The sequence below is a fragment of the Pagrus pagrus genome (assembly GCF_965226575.1).
Source record: "Pagrus pagrus genome assembly, chromosome: 21".
Taxonomy (NCBI): domain Eukaryota; kingdom Metazoa; phylum Chordata; class Actinopteri; order Spariformes; family Sparidae; genus Pagrus; species Pagrus pagrus.
The window spans coordinates 9,621,994-9,646,532 of NC_140208.1; the positions used below are offsets into that span (position 1 = coordinate 9,621,994).

At 39.5% G+C, this 24,539-nt stretch overlaps 5 protein-coding genes across 7 annotated transcripts in view; 1 reads left to right on the forward strand and 4 right to left on the reverse strand.

The window, feature by feature from the left end:
* Nucleotides 1-222: 222 nt before the first annotated feature.
* sar1aa (secretion associated, Ras related GTPase 1Aa) lies at nt 223-5,869 on the reverse strand. The gene is made up of 7 exons (XM_084342263.1): nt 5,743-5,869; nt 4,728-4,800; nt 4,485-4,604; nt 4,271-4,336; nt 3,269-3,372; nt 3,034-3,165; nt 223-2,929 (listed from the first exon to the last, which is right to left on the reverse strand). Exons 2-7 carry the CDS (start codon nt 4,783-4,785, stop codon nt 2,813-2,815), a joined length of 597 nt encoding a protein of 198 aa, XP_084198389.1. The 5' UTR covers nt 4,786-4,800; nt 5,743-5,869; the 3' UTR covers nt 223-2,812.
* A 1,088-nt stretch (nt 5,870-6,957) lies between these two features.
* ppa1a (inorganic pyrophosphatase 1a) lies at nt 6,958-11,445 on the reverse strand. The gene is made up of 11 exons (XM_084341980.1): nt 11,365-11,445; nt 11,101-11,165; nt 10,405-10,458; nt 9,643-9,762; nt 9,470-9,556; nt 9,256-9,382; nt 9,020-9,147; nt 8,358-8,443; nt 7,987-8,056; nt 7,345-7,384; nt 6,958-7,249 (listed from the first exon to the last, which is right to left on the reverse strand). Exons 1-11 carry the CDS (start codon nt 11,423-11,425, stop codon nt 7,221-7,223), a joined length of 867 nt encoding a protein of 288 aa, XP_084198106.1. The 5' UTR covers nt 11,426-11,445; the 3' UTR covers nt 6,958-7,220.
* A 2,621-nt stretch (nt 11,446-14,066) lies between these two features.
* Nucleotides 14,067-16,834, reverse strand: lrrc20 (leucine rich repeat containing 20). 3 transcript variants are annotated; one of them, XM_084341806.1, is made up of 5 exons: nt 16,677-16,834; nt 15,262-15,344; nt 14,889-15,038; nt 14,617-14,784; nt 14,067-14,525 (listed from the first exon to the last, which is right to left on the reverse strand). In XM_084341806.1, exons 1-5 carry the CDS (start codon nt 16,694-16,696, stop codon nt 14,389-14,391), a joined length of 558 nt encoding a protein of 185 aa, XP_084197932.1. In that variant the 5' UTR covers nt 16,697-16,834; the 3' UTR covers nt 14,067-14,388. The 3 variants fall into 3 exon arrangements, with proteins under 3 accessions (XP_084197932.1, XP_084197931.1, XP_084197933.1); XM_084341805.1 differs by having other exon boundaries at nt 15,262-15,350; XM_084341807.1 differs by having other exon boundaries at nt 15,262-15,350; nt 16,544-16,833.
* Nucleotides 16,835-18,464: 1,630 nt separating this feature from the next.
* ndr2 (nodal-related 2) lies at nt 18,465-22,685 on the reverse strand (the record flags this gene model as incomplete). The annotated part of the gene is made up of 3 exons (XM_084341574.1): nt 18,465-18,977; nt 19,716-20,494; nt 22,412-22,685. 3 exons carry the CDS (start codon nt 22,683-22,685, stop codon nt 18,825-18,827), a joined length of 1,206 nt encoding a protein of 401 aa, XP_084197700.1. The 3' UTR covers nt 18,465-18,824.
* A 1,575-nt stretch (nt 22,686-24,260) lies between these two features.
* Nucleotides 24,261-24,539, forward strand: part of pald1a (phosphatase domain containing paladin 1a) — a 55,119-nt gene continuing 54,840 nt past the window's right edge. The window contains exon 1 of the mRNA XM_084342959.1: nt 24,261-24,475. The gene's annotated coding sequence lies outside the window, so the exon portion shown is untranslated. The remainder of the gene's footprint in view (nt 24,476-24,539) is intronic.

Genomic DNA, 24,539 nt, shown 5'->3' on the forward strand with positions numbered 1-24,539 from the left:
CCAACCACAACAGAGGACCTTAGTTGTGTTCACTTCCAACACCAGGAAACAGGTTTATCTTGTAATATCTCTCCTCTCCGGTGTCACTCACAATATATTTTTATTCCATAAGGACTAAAGCAGATGTTGAGAGAATGATGTAACATGACAAGTAGAGGTGACACTTCAGACGTTTCCCCTGAAGGGATATATGCTGGTTGCTTTAATAAACAGAACAAGGAATACAAGTGTGTGAAAAGACTTTAATTGAAGTTAAAAATCAAAATGACACATGATCAGTTTAGTCTTTATTACACATGAACCACTCATTACATACATAGATCTATCTTTATGTGTGGATGTTGTCATTTTCAGGTGAAACTAATTGCACAGATAATTATTCAAGTTATAGTCAGTTAGAAATAACTCCAGTGCTTTAAGTGTCAGCTAAAGGGCAGCTACTGTACAAACATTTACATCTGTATTATACATAATTTACAGGACTCAGCAACTGGGTCAGAACACTGTTCAAAGGAAAAGCGGTTTGTTTACATGCATGCTATATCTGAGTAAACACTCACGATTTGCTGTATAAAATCTGTTTCAACTGTATCTTTTCATCTCAGTCACAAATATCCCTGCAAATATTAATAAATAAAACACTCAAACTGTTAGACTGTAAACACGGGATGCAGGAGACAAGTCAAACAACAAAAATACTTTAGTATCCAGATTGAGAAAATAATAGAAAATTACAGGTTAGCATGTTAATGTTTGCAGGTTCACTCTCATATCTTTTCAGATAGTCAAAAAGTAAATCACATGCAGCACTTTAACCCTGTTGCACAGCTTACATGCTGAATATGTGCCCTCATATTGCTATAAAGTAATAATTAACAAAAAAAAAAAAGAAGAAACTAATTTATTCATTAATTGCTCAGAGCTAGATTTTTTCCTTCTTACTCTCAAATACAGTGGAGTAAGATTGTCTCTGCTATGGTGCAGTTGATTATTCTACTTTATTGCATACTGACATTTTAAGGGCAATGCATTATTACAGCCTTCATGACATAATTAAGCAAGAGCAGCCATTGGAAGTCGTAAAGGTTCTGTATCAACATTTTATCTTTGAGCTCACCCCAAAGTCAAAGATAATAAAGACTTATTTTGGTCCGTAGAAGACACCTTAAATTAGTTTCCTTCAGCGCAACGTGTAACATCGCTGTGGGCCAACATACATCGATCAGCCGTAACATTAAAAAGGACCTGCCTAATATTGTGTAGGTTCCCCTCTTGCTGCCAAAACAGCTGTGACGCCTCAAGGCATGGACTCCACAAGGCCTCTAAAGGTGTCCTGTGGTATCTGGCACCAAGATGTTAGCAGCAGAACCTTTAACTCTTCTAACATCCCTTTTAGACCATTCAGGTGCTAGTTCGGAGGCAGTGCCAACTCTGGAAGCAGTTCTTTGCGTTTCGATAGCCAGTGAACTAGCTCTCTGCCAGGAAAACTGGTTCCAGAACCGCACAATCACTTTTGCTGGTCTAGAACAAAGAATCGCTTATGTCAGGGGCTTGGAGCGGGGTTATCGTGGCCAAGGACCAACTAAAACCGCTTACGACTGCCATTTTTAAAACCCAGAGCTAATGTAGTGTGTTCTGCCCTATGTTCTGTGTTCTGCACTACTACCAGCCCAGATCCAGAACTTTGTCGCAAGGTGGGACCTCGATGGATCTGACTTGTTGTTCCAGTACATCACACAGATGCTCAATTGGATTGAGATCTTGGCAAATTAGAGGCCAAGTCAACACCTTGAACTCTTTGTCATGTTCCTCAAACCATTTCTGAACAATTTTTGCTGTGTACCATTTTAGTGGTACTAACCACTGAATCAATCTACGCCAGACTGGCCATTTTGGACCTGTCCTGACCCAGTTGTCTAGCCTTCAAAAATTGGCTCTCGTCAAAGTCGCTCAGGTCTTTATACTTGCCCATTTTTCCTGGTTCAAACACATCAAGTTCAAAAGCTGACTGTTGCCAATGTAACAAGATGATCAATATTATTCACTACCTTTTAGTCCTTTTAAATGTTGAGGCTGATCAGTGTATTGAAGAAAAGATAGAAAAATAAACAAGCCAATCAGACATTGAATTTGAGAAGCACCCTCGTCAGAGCGCACTCATTAGTGTTCAATTTGACTCTGTTTACTTCATCATCTTTGGATTTATTTGTGGGACGTGCTGTCTTTTCTGCTTTTTTTGGTTTCTAAAGGGGATTTGACGTTATTTTGGCTCAGTGCTCCACATGAAAAATATCTTTTGTTGAAGTCCAAATCTCTCCCTGCTAATCCCAAAGTCATTAGCATACATCTTTGGCTATATGCTTTGAAGGCAGTGGCTGCATAGCATAGGATTAAATGAACTAAAATTAATATTTTGTTTACTTGTTTGTCTAATTTTGAAATCTAAACTTGGCCATCTTAATCTGATGTCAGACAAGCAGTAAACTACCCACCACAATCACCAAATAAAGCAACACTGACGTGTACATATCTACATTCTTGCATAATGTATGACTTCTTTTGTTACAACTCAGTTAACACTCACACTAATAACACACAAAGGACAGTTCACCATGAACCACTTTTAAAAGTTTGCATAGAAACCTTTAAATCCTGAATAATTGCTTTAAGTATTAAAAAGAATATGCTCTTAATATGCTCTTAATAATAATACTGTTTGAAATCGAGGCTGATTGACACTGGCAAAGAGACAAGGTCTTTGTCATGCTTCATGAAAATGTGTCAAGGAAATCCCTTCTGGTTAAGCCTCATGTCAGTCAATGTACTGTGATAACCATCTGAAACCTTCCCCATAGCCTTGTTTTTTCAACACGCTGCACATGAAAATCTCCAGCGGTCGGGCGTTCAGCTCCTTCAAAGAGACATTTCCCTGTCAAGAACAATATGAATTAATGAGGACGACGACAATCAGTGTATCCACGCATAGAGGGAGTGAGATTTTATCATTTCTGTGAATTAAAACCACACGCCTACCTTTCCGGTAACTTGACCATCAAGTGCAAAAGCTCCTCTCAGTCCTCCTTCACTGATGGCCTCAGGACGGTCGATTTTATTACCCAACACCAACACGGGAACATTGACTATAGTCTCATCTCCTAGGAGAGCCTAGATATACAAGAGCAGTACAATCATCATCAATCTGCTGTTAAGAGGCAGCAGCCAGTGCTGCGTGGTGGATATAGCTTGAAACAGTGATGTTTAATCTTACATCGAGTTCAGTCTTGGATTCTATGAGTCTTTCGTGATCTGCACAGTCCACAAGAAAAACAACTCCATTCACAGCCGGCAGGTAGTTCTTCCACACTCGACGAGCTATCAAAGAAAAGAACAGTTCGTCCTCACAGCAATTCATAGGATGGTGAATTATATTCTCAGCTTGTAATACAGCAGGTTTAACACGAAACTGGTGAAAATACCACTGTATCCTTACTGTTTCTGCCTACAATCACCTTCATATAGTGGTATGGTGGCTAAATTATTGAGTTTTAGTAAATGTTTTCAACTACTTCGGCGAATTAGACCTCTAGTCAGGTTGAAGTTGGTAGAAACTATCTTGGGGAATTAAATTAAGTCATTTCATTTTAATTAATAACAATGAAAATAGTGTAACTGCCTTAACAGATGAGAGAGTGATGGAGCTGTAAGTCAGGCACATGTACTGCCCACACAGTCTTGGAAAAGGTCTAATCAGGCAGGGGGCACTGTCAGGAGCTGTACCTTTACTTACAGGATATTGATTTGACTCCACAAGACAAAAGATAAATTCACCATCTTACCATGAGATTTAGATGCTGTGATAATCACTAAAAATTTACATAAACCACCTTATCATAATCTAGATGTAGAGACTCTTCTTTCTGTCACAACCTCTGTATACAGGAACTCTCCACCTTTGAATGTCAGTTCAAATGTGCTCACTATTTTAGCTTCAGCAGCTGATTTAAATGACACATCAGAGCTGTGGGGGCTACAGAGACACCATGTGGCAGCAATGAGAATTGTGATTAGTCAACTGACAATTGGTCAAAAGATTTCTGACAGTAAGGCAACAGGGAGCAAGTTAACAAAAAGGTTCAGTCATTTTCTGCTTTTCAACTGACAATCGACAACAGTTTTAACATATTTGTATCACTACAATCTGTTTAGGCAGCAGAAAACACTGACAACTGCCTCATTTACATAGTGTGGCATAAATGGAGAGAGATCTCACCTTGTACATGTCCTCCCAGATCAAATGTAGTGAATGTCATCCCACCGATTGTCAGCTCTTCAGAAGCTTTGAAAAGAAGATTACATTCAACAAGGCTGGAAATGACACAGTAACTAAAGATGCAAAACTATCACAATAATTTGCCTACATGATAATATCAGGTAACATGCCACCTTATGTAGTATGACACATTGCTGTCTGAATCTCTCCTTACTTGGATGAAGCGTCGGCACGTGTTGGCCGAGTCGGTCATCTTTCAACATGTGTAGGAGTGTTGTTTTACCAGCGTTGTCCAGGCCCAGGAAAACCAGCTTCCCAGACTTTTTGTACAGACCTGGAAGAAAATATTTCACGTGTCAGAAATCACCCGCAAAAATTTTATTTGTACATTTTAAATAGATCATTTAAATACTTTTCCAACACTTTTAGATATTGCAAAACTTAAGAAAGTACTTACCTAAGAACTGTAAAACACTACTAAACCCCCTGTAGATCCAGTCAAATAAAAATGACATCTTGACGGTCTTTGACTGAAACGAGAAAGAGGTCAGATTAATACCACATACTGCACACAGTTGGCATTATTTGTGATCTTGTATTGGATCACATTATATTGTGAGTTGTATTGTCTAAAAATATCGAAATATTGATGACTGAACGCTGCTTCTCCATGTTTAGTTTTGACTCTGGGGACTGAAATCAGACCTGTACCTGACGACCTCAGGTAAAAGTACTATGTTACATTTTGGCTTGTCATGGCAGGAAAACCACTTGTGTAATTAATAATATTAAATGACAAGAATTGTAGATGATCTGGTTTCAGGGATCAGGTATTGTGCAGGTAGGCTCACTGTTTTTTCCACCTGTGGAAGGTCGAATAATTACACTGCATTAGATCATTCAGGTGTTTTAATATCCCTGACGCAACACTACAGCTCCACCCACGCGTGTAGCAGGTGCCTTGCAGTAACGTTACCTTATGTTCAGCAAGCTGAACTTCATGGACTTAATTAGTGCGTAAGTAGACCTGTTTTAACTATCACCGTTTCTGGTTGTTATAATAAATCCAGCTGAAAGTCCGATGCTATGATTTATTAGATTTAACAGTTAACAATTAGCTAGCTAAATTCTTATTTAACAGCGCTCCTTTTTATTAAAAAGGGGGAAAAAAGACAATTACAAACGGTATTATAACAGTGAAGCATATGTAGCCATGTGTCTGTAGGTATTGAGCTTGTTTCAGTGTGCCTTTGCTTAATGATAGAAAACGCTTTATAGCTAGTTAGCATTAGCATGTTAGCTAACGTTAAACCGCTGGCACTTTCTAGAGTCTGATCTCACGTGCGTCAGGCCGAAGCTAATTGGTCCAGCGACAGCGCGAAAGCTCGTTAGTAACAAGATAACAGCGCAATATGGTTTTATTATATATTTACATCTAGATGATTTGCTAACTTTAGCGTTAGCTGACTTACCCCTCGGTACTGACCAGCAGCCCAGCGCTAAGTAGTATCGGTGGTCTCCTTGGAAACAGTCAGTAGAGTTCCGGTTTCTTCTTCTTCGTGGGTTACAATTGGGCGTTTGGCAGCCATGTTGCTGCAGTAGCGCCCTCATGTCGACATACAGGAACATCTTCCCTCCGTAATATGGATATTTATATAAATAATAATAATAATAATAATAATAAAATAAATTCTATAAAACTAAAAGCCATGACATGGTTGAGATATACATCTGAATGTAATGTTTTATTATACAGTGCATGTGTGACCGAATATTGGTGTAGGAACTCTTACCTCTTCCTCAATTTCCTTTTCCTTCACATACTCCTATGGTAAAATGCTTTCTACATGATGAAATGAGCTGCGTCTTCTCTCTTTAATCCTTTATGGCAAAAAAATAAAAAATATTAAAACGGGAAATATCTACCAAAGTGGACTACAAGTAAGCCTATATCTGTAAATGTGCTTGAAATGGTGAAGCTTTCTTCCTCAAAATTCTTTGAAACCTTTATTTTAGTGTTGAACTGCATTATTTTCAAGCACATTTCGAACAAATAATGGGTAGTAAATTACAAAGACTGTCGATCATGATAAGGAAATCTGTAATCAGGTGAACATAAGGAAAACAGGTAATGGTCTCATCTTACTAGCTGCATGGGAACACCTTTTATGTGTTGTAATCATGTATAGTGCTCATGATATAGTGCTTATCGAAGCTTATTGTTTAATTGCAGCCTGCAGAAAAAACCCATGGGGGCTTATCCACTTACAGCCAAAGACTTTAATAACCAGTCATTTGCACTGTTAAGTAGCTGTTATATTTTAGGAACACAAAATACCCCATTTATTAGCCCGCAGGCAGTAGTGCAATTTGTTGTATGGCCACATGAATCATTGGGTGGAGCATTGTAAAGCATTGTGTGTGTGTGTGTGTGTGTGTGTGTGTGTGTGTGTGTGTGTGTGTGTGTGTGTGTGATCTCTGTCTGTCTTTTCCCATCAGGACACCATCACCCACTATAGATCTATACTGTAAGCTCAAGTCTATGTGAGCTAGTGGCAATAAAATGAATACTATACACGACCCTGGGATTTACGGTGGTTTATTATAATGTTCTGTCAAGCTTGAAATTATTGGCGGGCAGTTTTGACAACAGCAGCATCAGGCATCCAAGAAGAAGTGAAAAAAGAAGCATTCTTCATTCTTTATTTGGGACCACATTAGCTTCAACAAAGTGATTGCAGAAACAAAATCACACAGTATCAACAGGACAGTAAAACACAATATGAGCCAAATGTAAAGATCAGAAGATAAATGAAATGACTCTACATGAGGAACCATGAGGCCTAAACAGCAGCAGCCTATAATGGAAGCAAAAGCAATGTGACCTAAATCAGATAAAGAAAGACAGAAGTGATGGGAGGAGTGAAGGTTTCTGCCCGGGATTTCCTTCTTACTTTTCATAATAGAACCATTTGTCAACTGAAAGAAAACACAAAAATAAAGAAATATGTCATTTCCATAGAGCACAACCATATTGTAGCTTTAATAAACCAAATAAATGTGCAAACACTCACCTGAACTTGGAATGGGCTCTTCAGCTCCAAAAGCGCTGGCCTGTAAGAGTCAACGAAATCATTCTATCATTCAATTTAGAGAACTCAACAGCAATGTCTCTTTCTAGAAATCATGACCCAGTTAATCAAGATAATCCACATAACTCTTTATGAGCAGTTTGGGACCATCCGAGGAGCACATGAACGCAGCATCAGTCCACTAAACTAGCTAACGTTAAAGCTTAACCAAGACAGAAGCCGTCACTGTGTACATCCTGCCGCGCTGTCACGAGGACAAGCCTTTCATCCATGGGTAGGAGAATGATTCTGTACGGATTTGGTTTGTAAGAAAGAAAATAGTTCCTGCACCGAACTGTTCACAACAAGGTCTGAGGATTATCTCGAGTAACTGGGTCATGATTCCTGGAAAGAGACATTGCTGTTGAGTTTTTTTGAGTGCCATCTAGTTTCATTATATTCAAGAGGAGGCAGATCTCTCCACAGTCAATATCTCTAAAACTTGGCAACTCACAATAAAAAAGTCAATAGGGATAAATAGCACTACAGGTAAGAGGCAAAATATGGATTTTCGATGTGGGGGTGTACTGTCCCTTTTATGGATGGTCTTTTAAGTTGCTGAATTTCAAAATAAAACAGACTTACAGACTTGACAACAGTCTCTGCATCTCCAGCTGAGCAGCAGAACGGACTATCTGACACACTGGTGTTCATGCTGAGTCAAGAAAGAGAGAGAAAGAAAAAAAGAAACAACTTCAGCTTTCAAACAATATCCTCTCCCTATAAGCGCCTCTTAGCCAAGAAAAACATTAAGGGGACCGAGAAAGGCATATATTCAGAATGTCACCACTTCAAGTGCAGTAAGAAGGTTATTTAACAGTCCATTAACTAAGCGGATTCACACTCTGCTGTCAGCGCTCTGTCGACTTTCACTCACTGCCTGATAATTATCTCAAGGATGTTCTGGCAGGAAATAACATTAAAAGCATTCGTCTCATATGCTAAGTTGAACTCACCAGTTTAACTCCCCAGCATCAGTCTTCTTAGAAATCAGAGCCTTCCAGAACTCATGGGTGCTCTTGACTGTTTTAATGGCAAAGTCCTGCAAGACATACATATATATTTAATTTCTTTATCTTAACATAGGGTTTGAAAAGAGTAAATATGCTTAAAGGTGCACTATGTAAGTTAAAAACATCAAAAAATTGACTAAACTTATCGACAGAATGTGAAGAATTGACAGTTTATGGCACCTATGCGTTGTTGCAAAGATATTTACTGAAGTTAGCATGCTAACTAGCTAGCCCAGGCCTGTCACAGTCCAAAGCTCTTGAGCTAGCGGTGTAAACATCAACACTGCTCCGAGCTCCCAGTCTATGCCCACTAGCTGCACAGCTAACTGAGCTAACTAGCTAATGCAGCAGTTAGCGGTTGCTCTGGTGATATACTGCCCCCTGTTGGTTTGGAGTCTGGATTCAACAGGTGGCCAAATCTTACATGTTGCGCCTTTAACATAAAAAGATGAAGCAATCTAAGAACATTTTATCCCTCTAAAAATGTTTTATTATGTTTTAATTTGTCAGTTGTGCATTCATTTGATAGAACTGCTCAGAAATATATATAAAAACAGTCATATATCAGTAGTCTGACATTTTTAATAAGGAACACAGAAGCGTACCCTGTCCTTGAACTCTCCATTGAAAGCAAACTGGTTTTCAGGCTTCCCATCTGGGACTTTATATCTTTTGAACCAATCAAAAGTCGCCTCCAGGTATCCAGGCTTAAGTCGTCTGACATCATCGATATCTGCGGCACATCAAAAACAAAGAAGAACTCTGAAATTCAGAATAATCTGTCCAACTGGTGACATGTTTTCCAGCGGTACCAGCAGATTCTATTGCAGGTTATTTGTACCGTTAAAGTCGGCAGCTTCAGGGTCTTCAGTATTGATCACAATGACCTTCCAGTCTGTTTCACCCTCATCGATCAGAGCCAGAGTTCCCAACACCTTCACTTTGATTATTTCTCCTCGAGAGCACACCTGAGAATCAAAGGCACCGTTTAGAAAGAGCTGCAAACAGTTGAATCAAATCTGTCTCTTCAAAGCTCCTCAGAGATGTTCCATCACCTTATTTCCAATATCACATATGTCAATAGGATCATTGTCTCCGCAGCATCCTGTGTCGCTGTCCTTGTGGTTGGGGTCCTCCCATGTCTATGAGAAGAGACAGCACATGTTGGGTAGAGCAGAAAAAACATTCTGGTTTCCTGTTATCTGAATATTGTCGGAGTGGGACTTGCCTGTGGAATAGCCCCATAATTCCAGATGTAGCCTTTGTGAGGGAACACGTTCGCAACGTAACGAAGATTCCCCTTCTTTAGGTCTTGTTTCAGCGGGTTGAGGGGATCTTTGGTGGCGATCTGAGAAACAGACGGTCAAAACACAGTCACAACAACTTACTAGAAACAGAAGGTGGCACTGACCCACTATGTGGACTGGGAAAATATATCTCATGATTTCTTTACTTTTTAATAAAACCATGAAACTCGTTTTGTTTCAAAGAAAGGATAAAGATTGTTGCAAATTCAGCCAAACAAGGATTGTGAAAGATTAGTGTGCCAAGGAGGACACTGTTGAGGACAAGCACTTGAGGTGGCACTTTGATTGGAGAACACTGTAGTCAGCTCTTCCACAGGTAAGCCAGTCCTTCCTTGAGCTCTTAAGTTGGCTGTAAGTAAGGATGCCAGGGACATTTTTGCAAATGCAAAAAAGTGGAGGAGAGTAAAGAATAGAATAAAATCTTTCGAAGCTAAGTTGCCATGGTCGTATTTATGTTCTGCTCTTTATAGTCACTGTATTGTCAGGGTTAATAAACAGAAGGATTAAGCTTTTAAAGCTTGACAAAACATGAATGCATCAGACACGATATCAAGTCCAGCCTTGGATATCTGATTGTGTGATTGCCTAGTGGACATCATATTCACATACACCTGGAGCCAGAGTATCAGAAGGGAATATGCATTGATGTAATAAATGAATAACAAAAAAATATGAATGCATACCTCCATCTTTGCATTCGTCCATCTTGGAACCTCAACAACGGCGTGGAAAATATTCTGCAAGATGATCAGCAGTTAATACAGCTTTGTTACACCAAGGATACATTTATGTTCCTGTTTTAGGGACCCATCCTCCTAAAATGCGTGACAGTGATTATAGGCAGAAAGACAAAGCTCAAACTTCTATAACTGGGAGGTGTAACAGGCAAAGTATTTTTACATCTAACCTATAACAGGCAAATAATGGACTCTTGAACCTGTGATGAACCTTTTTTTCCTCTCCAAAGGTTTTAGTTGTAGTTGTTGTAGTGTTGTGGTGCTAAGTAAGGTAGCACACTGACTATGGCCCCCAGGTGGTACATGGAAAAGCATCTGTTCACTACTGCAGACAAATTGGCACTACAGTGTAGAGTAGACTCTATCTTAAGGCTAAAATAGCAACAACAGTTAGGAAATAAAGTACATATTATTGATTTTCTCAATAGTGTCGACTCATTTTGGTCCCCTGGAGGACATAGTTAATACTTTTGAAACTACAATTCATTTATATACATATCCATATTTAAAAACTCATATATATGAAGGCATTTTTACATTTTAAAGGCAGCAGATTGGTCTAAGTAGGTCTATACATGTTTTCTCTCATTGTTTTGCTGGTTTAAACCATCTGCAGTATTATCTGTGACACATGAAGCTCACCTCTGCTTCATTTGCGTAGACGGGGATGTCGTGGAAAGGAGAGACGTACTTGCCTGCAGAGTTTTCTATGAAAAGGACAAATAACATTAAACTCTATGAGAGGATCTATTCACGAAGCTCCAGGATCACTTGTCCTCACAGCCGTTACAGTAGTTTTTGCTACATAGGAAGTTAATTAAGCAACTATCACACTATGCACAATTCAAAGAGGGAACATCCCCCACTAACACACACAAACTAGTCCATCAGAGCAGCTGTGCTTACTGAAAAACAGCCTGTAGTCCTGTGTGTTCGGCCTGCCCCTCTCCTCGACGCTGAAGCTCATGTCTGCTGCTGCTGTCGGACTCTTCCTCGGTGGTCTGAGCACTGTTTCAGGAGGACTAAGAAGCTCCTGACTGACAGGCAGTCATTGAGACAGAGGCAGCAGCCATGCGCACTGCTTAAGCCGAGGGTTAAAGAGCTGACAGCTTCCTGTATGTGACAATAGGCCCTGCTGTATGGACAGTATGGCAGACAGATGACAGAGCCATGCTGGGTTTCATGCATGGTTACATGATTGGCATCTGCTGCTAACAAGTGTAAATGAACCTGTGAGAGATGATCAGAATAGTAAACACCAGCTGATTTGTTCTGATTACCACCTCTACATAGGTTTAATGTGACGTTTCTAGTGCCTTCTTAGCGTGTGAAGTGATTTGTTTTTCCATTTCCCTGCTGTAAGCTGAGGCTGGAGAGCTCTTTTCAGACAAAAACAGATGGAGCTGACTGGTGTTAGCCGTAAACCAATTAGCGAGACGGATTAGGTGGCGTGCCGGTGTCGTGACTTCTTGCCTCTCGAGTTTCACTCTAACTATTTGATAACATACTTATGGGCCTATTTTTAGAAACATTATCTCTGAACATTATTAACAGGATTGATTGTTCCCCCAAAAATAAAATCCACATGTTATGAAATGTTTGTAAGCTAAAAAAGCAAAATGTAAACTTTTGGTTTTCAAAATAATGGTCTACAAAGTAATTTATTTATATACACAGACTGTTGACTTTGTTTATAATGTCTATACTGTTTATAATTATTGTTTTATGTGTGATGACATGATGAAAATACCGCTACTACTAAAATAGTGACTTATCTTTTGTGTCTCAGATCCATCACTTGCATTTTGAGGGTCATGGATGGCATTTTATGGCCCTTGCCGTGGTACAAATGCTGAATAATAGTGTAACCAAGTACCTTTTCTAAATCTATCTGTTAACTTTCAATGTTTTAAGTTATTTATGTTAAAGTAAAGCATATAACTGCAATGAAAGAAATCATTTCAAATAAAGTGACACAGTGTAGCTTATGTAGTTTTATTTCAACTATTTTATGCACTTAATTCATGCTTTGTCCTGCTGTATGTGCCCTTCTTAATTGTAAAGTGTATTGAGACTATGCTGCATGGTGACTCTGCACTTTGTATAAATGTGAATGATTAATTAATATAGAAGCTCATTTAGCTTTGACATCATTATAGCGAGCTGTAGTTTTAATGTTACATCTACCAGAGCTACAGTACATCATGGTAGTGATTAATTGACCGTACCGTTTTTATGCTTTTGCACATTTTTATAAAACTATATTGTGTATTTGTATATAAGTTATTAATGATGTTGCTGGGTTATTTAATAATTAAGTCATTGAAATGCAACAATGGCCTCACAACATGGTGCAATTAAGTTGAAACTGAAGCTTGAATAGATGTTTACACAGCACCTGCTAACAGCGAGCTGATAATTTGGAAGAAAAATGCCTCCAACTGTGAACATAATTAAAATGCTTGTTGCCTACAGAGAGAGAAATATCTACAACTGTACACAATAAAAGCTTCCCTCTACTGTATACAATCAATACGCAGTGAGTAAGAGGGCAGTCGCAGAATAAAAGGTCACAGAGTGGTCAGCAGAGGAGTCATGAGGCTGTAAGCCGGCCACTTTGCTAAATACTTTGATTTTAAGAGTCTGGCATCCTACCTTTGCATAAACCAGGCATTATATAAAGTGTTTTACACCGAAAATGGATGTAAAAAACACATATAGTACCACCTCCCTCCTCTTGCTCTTCTGTGTTGATATGCCACAACTATACCAGACAGTGAGCCCAAACATCAGCTTATGGTTGATCCAGACTCAGCAGCGTTGCTATTTAAAGAATTCTTGAAAAGCCCGAGCAAAATACTCTGAATGGTTGTCCTGTGGGACGAGTCTCTGCAGCCTCTGTTACAGATGGAGGGCTGGAGCGGTGTTTACAGGATCTGTCCCGGACTAAATCAAGACTCTGAGGTCCTTTTGTACAACTATGATTGTATTCAACGATTGTGAAAGTGAACCTTAGTGACTTTATAATGAAACAAGGGCTGAAGTAATTAACCACCCAGTGTTTAAAAGCCAATTAACTGTTTCCCAGAATACAAACATTCCCTGATTTAAGCTTCTCACTTGTGACTAGTTTGTGTTTTGTGCTGCTGTAAACAGATCAGGGGTTCTGGACTGTTGGGCAGACAAAACAAGATATTTAGAAAACGTAGTCAAATATTGACTACTCTATTACATTTTTATATTATCAACAATAACAGGATGCATATGGCTATCAGACTTTTAAATCTGATACTTTTAAAGACTTTTTCAAGATAATTTTATACCAGATTCAAGACGGATTTTTGGACAAGTATCAATTTGTGTAAGTATCAAGTATAAAGGCAGCATTAGGTTTAAGGTGTAAAGATTTGTTATGACATTAGAAAAAATATTGGTTCAAATGTAATTACTTACCTGCAGACACCCTGAATAATCACTTATTCATGAAAATCCTCCTCAGACTAAATGAAAATGAAAATAAGCACTAAATAAAACAGTGTATCTGAACCTTACTTCAGGGTACATTTCTGTAAACATCGACTCAGCAATGAAAAGAAGACTACACAGCCTCCAGTGTATAATTTTTAATTGAAAAACCTTTTTTATACTATCAAAAATAATAAATAAGTCCAAAAAACATGTTTCTAAAAATGGCGCTTCAAGACGGACTGATTTAATCTCCAAACATCATTTTTAAGCTCTTGGTAATTCAATCAAGGAGGACGCCATCTCCACACCTTTGTTTTTTTGTCTCTTGTAAACCCACTCTGATATCATGATCAGTTCAATATCTTCAAGTATCACGTTTCCTCCACCACCAGGCACACAGAAGCATCCAACCGAAAGGCACACAGCATGCAGTCTATAGGTGGGTCACTGGGTGACTTATTTTTAGGACTCTGTGCTGGACACGATGTCAAAATTATGTGGCGATTGCAGTGCAGACAGAGTGTTTGAGTCCAGAGGGTTTGACTTCACGTTTATCCACTTCAGAGCAGGCATAGCAGACAGCTTCTCCACTGGTATTTCTATAAGAAAAATAAGAATAAGGAGCAAATGTTAGCTCAAATCAAGCCATGTAGGAATATAAAACCCTTTGCTTAAATATATTATGATTACCGGTGATGCTATTTCCCTCCAGGTTAATCCTCTCCAGTGTGGCTATTTCAGTCAGCTTATCAGGGAAGATGGAGAAGCTGTTATTAGCCAGATTGATGCAGGTCAGATGCTCCATTTCTGCCACGGTGTTAGGCAGTTTGGTGAGGACATTGCCTCGCAGGTCCAGTTCTGGAGCAAATCGAGGAGTCACGACGTTAGTCAGATCAACAGCATGTATCAACACAATGTTCTCTTGAAGACTGAGCCCATGAATTACGTGCATAATTTACTACCTCTCAGCTGAGTGAAGGTTGAGAAGAACTTGCTGGAAAGGGCCTTCATCTCATTGTCAGCCAACGTGACCATGCGGATGTTGTCTGAGACACTCCGCAGGACCTTGAACACACCATCTGGGAAGGATATGAGCTTGCAGTTGGACAGATCTGCAAAGAAGAAGAACATCATTATCAAAGTAATAAGCATTACTGTAACAGGAGCCATCATAGATAATTAAGATTCAAAGTTATGGTTATTTAAGCCTCTGCCACCACCTGCTGGCGACATCTGAAATAGCATCAACCAGAATATTAAATCAGGGCCCTTCAAACACATGCTGGGACACTGCAGATAGAGCGAGTGAGAGATAAAACGAAAGGGGAGTCTTACCCAAACTGTCCTTCTCCTCCTCTACCGTGGCATTAATCCTCCGGGCCACATTTGCGACTGCTTCAGCCATTTTTCTGTGGTCACTGATCCTGAGGGAGGTCGTACAACATCACTCTTACGTACACTTTCATTTTTACATTAAATGTATAACAGCAGAAAAACAGTTACAGTAACTAACAATGAGATTATATTATTAAAATGTGCAGCTACATGCAATTGGTCCATTTAACACTGGTTCTGTTCACCTAGCTGTGAGAGTAATAGGATCCTGTTAACAACAAGCAACAAGTCAAATTCCCTGTCATTATTTTCTGTTATTTCATAAAATACCCCATCACACGCCTTCATTCAAATTTTTGAAGAATCAGTACTCATTTTGAAGCGTGACACATAAAACTAGAGATGATGAAATGTGTCTTTATGAGTTTTTAAGGTGCTAGATGAGATGAAGGATTATATACTATACTCTTGTACTATATCATAGTAAACTTTACTTGAGTATAATCATTTATGTGACTTTATACCATCACTCCATTTCTTGACAACGTAAAATTAATAGTTATCAGTAAAGATAAGCTCCTTACTAAAGTTTAATTAACAATAAATTTACCTTTTATCATTAGTTATTATAAAGTGTTACACGTATTGAGTACGTTTACTCTTACTCTTATAATGTCGATGCTAATATTTGACCTCAATAAGATTTTGGATGCAGGACTTTTACTGGTATCAGAGTATTTTTACTGGGGGTAAACAGATTATCAGGGCTGATATTCAGCATTTTCCAATTACCGGTGTCTGTGATTTGTTTTTGTTGGTCCCAAATATCAGTTTTCAGTCTCCTTGATTTCTGATCATCGGTATCAGCCATGTAAAAGTCATATATCGGTCGATCCCTAATTTTTCCACTGTGGTTTTGCTACTCAAACTTAAATAGATAGATCTTCTTTAGCCTGTCTGTTATAGTTTAATACAAGTTATTTATCTGGAAATGAATGAAAAATGTAAACCTGACAGCCAATGCAGACATACATGTAATAAAGGCACGTTAGAAAGTCTCCCAAACATGAAAATACTTTTGTACCAGCTGTATATTTGTCTGTGTTAGTGGACACTTGTACTAAATGTTAGACAGACACAGAAGAGCTGTTACTGTGAGGTATGTCAATCTAAGACTAGCTTTAGGCATGCTACAGACACTAATACTCCCATACAAACGCAGCCTGTTGAGCCATTATCAACTTTAATACTCAATTAAAACCACGCTTAAGAAGCCACTTACCCAAACTAGAAGCTAGCTAACAGCTACTGTTACACAGCCTGGCAGCTGTCAGTTGGCTAACGTTAGCAACAGCGGCTCAACCACAGTCAAATTTGGTGAGTGTGTATTTTTAGCCACGCAGAGAGCAATTCACCTGGCTGTGTCGCTAGCCATTACAACAGACCCACTAGTAAAACCTCACACAGTAACGTTAAACACACTTTGTAAAAGTCGTTGTTGCTCTCAGCCACTATTGGTAACTAAGGCACATGCTAACTAAGGCTGCTAGCAAACAGCTTCATATGAGCTGGCTGACTCAGGAGCGTCAGTGCTGCGCGCTCAGCGTGCAGACGATGTTAGCTGGAGTTAAAGGGGCACTATGTAGTTTTAGAGAGGAAATACAAACTCATAATTTTGATATTTACAATGTTAATAAGTCAGAGATATTTATTTTTTTCCATAACTGAATAAACAAGCTGTTCTCAGAGGAAAATAAGGTCGAAGGTGGCAGGGTCCGCCACATATAAACAAAGTAAAACAGTGTGAAATTGTGTTGTCCTTTAAGGTCAGTTGGTTTATTCAGTTTATTCAGTCATGAAAACAAAGAGAGTTTGTTTATTTAGTTTGTTTAGGCATGAAAAAAAAATCTTTCTCTTCTGATTAACATTTCTTCCCAAAAACTACATAGTGCCCCTTTAAGTAGCTTCAGACATGTAGTGGTAATACTAATTATTACTAAATTAATAATTTAATTCAGCCAATATTTGGTTAATGATATGTTCAATATCATGTTAATTTTGTCACCACATTCAAAATTCATATGTGAATCCTGCTTTTTTAATATTTTAACATTTAATCAGAATATTTAGACAGTTTTTCAGGCGATTCTTGTCCTCCTTTTAGCTTAAATTTCAGCCTTAAAATTATATTGCTAAATGTAGGCTATATATACATGACATATATCTCCAGATATATTGAAATATCCTCAAGAGCACATCATAAACGCTCGGACTGGGCGACAATATCAAATGTCACAATAGTTTTAACAAAATATTAACACCATGAGATTTTAAATAAATAGCCTAACCTATAATGTAGATGTAATGAGTAAGTGGGTAAAGTACAGTAGTCTGGTAAGATAATAAAATCACATAACTTTACTGTAGCAGCCTTTAAAACCAGGAAAAGACAGTTTTGCCATATCACAAAAATCTAAAATGATACATACATGGTAGCAGTATAATATTGATATATTCCCAAGCCCTAACTTAAATATATTTTGAATTTAGACCTTTTTCCATATAAATAATCACCTGAGAAAGTTAAATGTTGTCTTACCTCTGAGTGCTGGTCAACTATTCCCAGTTTGACCAGTGTAACGGTCATGACTCTGGCAGATTCCTGGTTAGTCAGTGTATTTTCAAAGGATTTGAATACAATGAGCTCTGTGGCTTCAGAAGAATAGAACTTAGTTTACCATTGTTAAAACTAACTGTCAGTTTACAGTATTTGCTGGATATGCCCTCTACTATTATGCTTCGTTTTGATTGCGGGGGGGAATTTGGCTACGACTCACTGCTGGATGACTGAAATGCTCGAAAACTAGAAAAGTCCACCTGTTTTGGGGCGTCGGTACTTTTGTATCTCACATGCCAGCGATCTGAGCCATGGCATGTATTGTGTTTTGTGGATATGTGTGCAAGTATGTTGTGTTTCTATTGTTTTCTGACAGTCCAGCAAGAGCTGCTTAAATTAAATATTCGATCAAATGGTCAACAGTCAAGCCTTTAACGCCAGCCTCCGATCGGTACCTTTTCTTCATGTTCACAAGCCAAAAAACTAAGATTCACGCAATAAAACATAACAAAATATACAACCGATGTGTAAAATGTACATAAATACAATTCTTTTTAATATTTACAATAAATATGCATTAATTCACAGTTACATAAAATGGTGGCGTACAATAAAAAACAGTGCTGGAATATTCAACAACATTGCCACTTCATGTTTACATTGATGAAATTGATAAGGGGAATAAAGTTGTACAAACAGCTGGAATCGGCTGGATGCTTGTTGTTGTATTTCAGCACATCTTAAAAACAACAATGTTCTCCTTACAAACCAAAGCTCACATCACGAACTACAAACCTGTCTCTGCACATAGATCAGCTACAATCTCACAGTGCACACTGACAAATATCAAAGAGCTTTTTTTATTTCTCGTCTGGCTAAGTGTTTTCTTTTGTTTTTTCAGAAATCGGTTGCTTCAGGGTTAATGGTTTCGAGGTGGCTGTGGCCGTCACTGGCAGCCGCATTCATCCACAATCATGTCTTCGTGATGTCGGAGGAGCATCTCGCCGCTCTCGTAGTACAGCATGCTCAGCGGGCTCATTTTGGTCGGGGCGCAGCAGGGCGCCGCCACTCGGTCGGGGTGGTAATGTTTCAGTAAACTCTGGAGGAGAAAGAAAAACAGAGCAGAGGATTTAGATCAATAATTCCAGTTTGAAAATACTCACTTTATGTAAATGAAGATAGAGAAATGCTTATTTTGGGTTCAGTTTTTGGGCTTTATGCCCGTCGTTTTTCGGTAAGCAGCTAATCTCTTTCATGTGGCTGCACCCATCAATATTTCCTGCTTTTTTAATCTTAGTTAATCCTTTTTTCTGAAATTATTTGAATACAACTTTCATTTCCCACAGCCCAAGGTGATGAAAAGCATCAAATCCTCATGTGTGAAGTTGCAGCCAGCGATTGTTAGCATTTTTTTTGCTAGAAAAACTCGATGCTAGCTCATTCGACTAATTAAATAAACACCTAATTGCTGTAGTTGTTCTCTTTTTCGATATCGTTTGTTTTTACAGTTGCATATCTTTTGTTGAAGGATTATTTTCTTCTTCCTGGACTGTCAACTGTTATGCTGCATTCAATTACTGTATGAATTACTGTAAATGTGACCTTCCAAACAGCAAAACCAGTGAAATTACTAATGGAGTGCCGCAGAAATGAGTCCTAAACCCAGATATGAGTTAGCATTTTTGCACTTCCAGTTCTCTCATCTCAAAGTCTATGCTGTAGTGATTGTAAGGATGTTTTTTGTGTCCATTATCCAACATTTTGTGTCCTAAAAGGCGGATATACACAATAACAGCATCATAGATATATAGAGGGATAGATCATCTGCACCACTCACCTGCATGTACGCATGATTTGTTGGATTTAGGTCTTCTCCCAGGGGGCCGGGGCAGGAACCCTCACAGCGGTAGGCGTTATATCTTTTAGGAAAGACGATCCAGGACCCCCAGCCGATTTGATTAAAGTCCACATGCAGGTCGACTCTGCGGCAGAGAGATTTTTCACTCCCTCTCTTGGGCGCCTGCAGGCTTCTCACTGTTTGTTCTCGCTGGCCCCGTTTGCTCCTGCGCCTCTTGGGCCAGCGGGCCTTTTTGATTTCGGCGGGGGACAAGAACTTGGATTGTTCAGCTGTGTGGAGTAAGCTCGCTCTGGCCTTTGAGTTTTCATCAGAGCCAGTGTGTGAGAAGACGACCAACAAGGCCCGGTCACTCGCGTCCTGCTCTCTTCTCGCCAAATAGACAGGCTGATCAGGAAGCGACAGGCCCCTCTTTGTCTTTACCACTTTCCTCCTTCTTGACACTCTTTTGTGTCGATTTCTCGCTGTTGATTTTTGCCGGAGCCAGCTCAAGAGAGGAGTTGTCATGTTGAACACTTTCCAGCTCAGCGATGAAGTGACCAGTGATGATTCAGTGAGCAGCCCCACCAGCTGCTGTTCCTGGCAGCTCTTGTGCGTATGGCACGCCTGGCCGTGCTGGTGATAGACCTCCACGGTGATGTTGGAAGCACTCCGTGTCCGAGGAAGCCTGATTCTCAGCTCCGCTGCCTGGATCCGTTTGTCGGCCAGCAGGGCGTAGAGGTCAAAGGTCGCAATCCAGCGCCTGTGTCTGTACGTCAAACCTGATGTAGTGACAAGAGAGAGATTAGCCAAACACATTGAGTCAGACAGCTTATCATTAGTGGACATTATGCTAAAATCAGGATAAATGACAAGACACCAGTGAGCTTTTCAAGGAGAACAAAATCCACCTGTTGTAGAGAGAAAATGTGAGAGGCAACATGTTTTGTTATGAAAATTGTCATGATAAGTGTTAGTTAATAGGTATAATATATGCATGTTATTATTGATATGACTATATAACTATTAATAATAGCACTACAAACACATATAAAACATATCCCTAACTTATTTTTAGTTGTGTATATTAATTACAATCCAGGTTTATGTTATTCGTACGGCTTACCGCCTCTTTTGTTTTGCAAAGTCGGCTGCAGGAGCAATAATAAATGCAAAATATAATTCCTTTTGATAACTTCTGCTCTGACCTCATGATTAATGCTCGTATTGCTCACAGATGTATTAAAAACAAAACAATCCAGTCATTGTTCCAGCAGGACGACATGTGCTGCGCCCACAGCTGTAAGAGGCAGCTCATTGTGATTCATTGGACAGGTGTGGCTCAGATTAATTTAAAGGATTAAAGCATCTTAAACATTTAAACTTGTGTATTGTCCAGTGCATTGGCCTATTACGAGTAGACTGTTGATCAAAAGTGTACTTTTCTGCTGTACTTTTTACTCCACTACACTTATGTAATAACTTTAGTTACCAGTTACTTTGAAGGTTGAAGGTTGCATTCACACTCGGAGCCAAAGTATGACATCTTATTTCTCTTGATCATATTTTAACTCCCCTAAAGTTCACTTAACATGTGCATACATACGCCCAGTGATTAAATGTAACTAAGTACATGTACTCAAATACAGTGCTTAAGTTAAATTTTGAAGTACTTGTACTTTATTTCCTTTCCCCCCACTCAACTTCATTTAAGATGCAAATATTGCACTTTTTACCCCACTACATGTATTTAACGACTTTAGTTACTAGTTACTTTGAAGGTTGACATGAATAAAATGCAAAACATAATTCCTTCTGCTCTGACCTCGTGATTAATGCTCGTATTAATCACAGATGTATTAAAAACAAAACCATCCAGCCATTGTTCCAGCAGGACGACATGTGCTGCGCCCACAGCTGTAAGAGGCAGCTCATTGTGATTCAATGAACAGGTGTGGCTCAGATTAATTTAAAGGATTAAAGCATCTTAAACATTTCAGCTCCCGTATTGTCCAGTGCATTGGCCTATTAAGCGCAGACCGTTGATCAAAAGTGCAAACCTATTAATCCACTCAAAGCAAACACCGAGGCCCGAAACCAATCATTTAACACATCCCTGCCTCTCCTGGCTTCTGCATATCCTCAGTCAAACAAATAGGTAATAACTCTGACACCTAGCAGCGATGTGGAGTCAGCTCCAGCAGCTCCAGCTCCAGCAGCAGGGAGGCCTGTTTTTCTCTGCGTGGCTGCTTGTGCCATTAAATCCCGAGCTCTAATCTAATCAAGCCAAGTGTGAAGGAAGAACTGAGGGAAGTTGTTGATTTGAACTAACAAGAGATTTGTATAGGGGAGGGGGGGAGTGTTGGAGGGGAGGAGGGGAGGGGAGGGGGGGGACGTCTGGCGAGGTATCTAATCAACATCAGCTATTTAAGGAAAAGAAGAAGAAGGGGAAAAAAAGAGGTTTGCTTTGAGAATTAGACAGAAAAACCCTGCGGCCCCTTTTCACACGCTGATCCCTGCATGGTTATTCGCCTCCCCTTGTGATGGGGATGTGGATTCAGACCCTCTGAGGTCGTCTGGGACGCAGTTTTTTTTTTTGACAGGAAAACAACTTAACATTTCAGAGGCTCCTTTAAAAGATAGAGGAGATAATAAAAAAAAATACACGCATTTCCTCCCTTTTGCTCCAGATCTCTCACCTTTGGCCACCACGCTCTTCACCGTGTCCGCCTGCCTCGCTGCGTAACGCTCCATAGTATCCAAAGGCCTGGAGGAAAAGTTCGACTTGAAGTTCCTGTAGAGGTGCATCATGTAGGTGGGCAGGTGGTACGAGGAGGTTCGGTCCAGCAGGGAGAACCTCTGCAGCGACCGCATGTACACTCCATCCCTGGTGGTCTTGTGGATCCCCTGCGCCTGCAGCAGGGCGAGCAGGGATGCGTGCAGCGCGACGGCCAGCAGTCCCAATGAGCGCATGTTTAATGACAAATTCCTCTACCGGGAGATTAGGGGTGTCTTATATACTCTCACCCACCCCCTTTCATGTTTAACAAGTAGCTGAGAACATTAAAGGAAATTGACATGCGTCCTCAAGACTTGTTACCTGACAGCTCATCATCCATTCAGGTGGTAATGAGGCGCCTGGGTGCGTGTTTACAAGGAGCGCTTTTTTTTTTCTTTCTCCCCTTGCAGCCTGATTCCCCCTCCCATCCTCCCATCCTTGGATTAATTGTTCCAGCTATTTGTCTTACACTAATTGTTAGGCTTTCCCATAGTGTGATGCAGTCTGGACGATCGGGCTGCTGCGCTTATGACTAATGAAACATCACAAACATTAACACACCAGAATCAGCACTAAATGTTCTGCTGTGTAACATTTACAGCACAGTGTGGCCCTCATGTGCAGTCCATCTTCTGTTTTAAGCATCTGTCGTGTAGCTGTGTTTGCATTGAGGGCTTTGCACAAGGATATTGAGATAAAAAGATGCAGTCTGAGATAACAAGAGGAGCAACACGACATGAGATAAGCGCAATAAAGAGTCAGTATTGAGCTCAGACATGTAGAAACAGGAAGCAGTCAGCTTATCTCTTTATCATGTTTTATTTTCCCAGTGTTCTCTTCCTTTAATATGCACACACTGGATGTAACTAAGTACATTTACTTAAGTACAGTAGGTTAAATTTGGAGTAATTCCCTTTTTTGATAGGCTACTTTAAACTTCAAAGATTAAATATACATATATTTACATATATTACTTACTACATGTCGACTGATTATCAGCCTGGATGATTATTGGATCTGATATTTAGCATTTTTCTAATAATAAAAATCAATGTGTGTGTGTGTTTTTAATCTGATTTCAGGTCAGATCAATAAACATATAAATCTGGCTCTGAAGCTTCATGTAATCTGCAAAGTAACAAGTAACTAAAGTTATCAAATAAAGATGTAGTAAGTAAAGAGAGCACAATACCTGCCTGTAAATGTAGAGTAGAAGTATAAAGTAAATGGAAAAACTACTAAGAAAGTGTACTTAAGTAGAGTACTTGAGTAAATGGACTTAGTTACATCCATCACTGTGTATATTTTGCCTATACTTTTACATTTAACATCAGATTGGCGTACTTTGAGGCTTTTACTCAAGTAATATTTGACTATTTTTCACTTTTGCCAAAGTAAATCTTTACTTTTACTCAAGTAGGACTTTTGGGTACATTTTACAACACTGCAAACACTGTTCATATTGAGTTTTGTAGCTTCTTATGGCCAATTTTCTGAAGTTTAAGCAACTTAACCATATTTTTATGGCATTATTACTCCTATAATGCGAATATTCCTATAACATTTATACTGTTTTAAGTGTTGGACAACTGACATTTTGCCCACAGTGTCACAAAGCTGAATAATGAATGTTTTAGTTCAGGTCTAGATGAGAATAACTGGGTAGAGAGAGAGAGAGAGAGAGAGAGAGAGAGAGAGAGAGAGAGAGAGACCAGCGCAGAGCATCCGAGGATGACCGCAGACTGCGCATGCGCTCTCCGTCTTTATTCACATAGCGAAATCCTTTTCCTCGTAAATTTCCCGAGAAAGGAGCAAAAAAAAACAAAAAAAAAACATCAATGGACGTTTTTTCCAGCGCTGTGAAGAGAAAGCGGCGCACATCCTCCCCCTCAGCCCGCACACCCAGCAGAGGACACGCCGAGCTGTGAAAACATGTTTTCTCGGGTTGAAATCATGTTTTCTTCACCCACCGTGTGCTGAAATGGTGAGTAGCTTTAAAGTTTACGGGCTGTTGTTGAACGAGCCACGGCAGACTGAAAAAAGTGCCC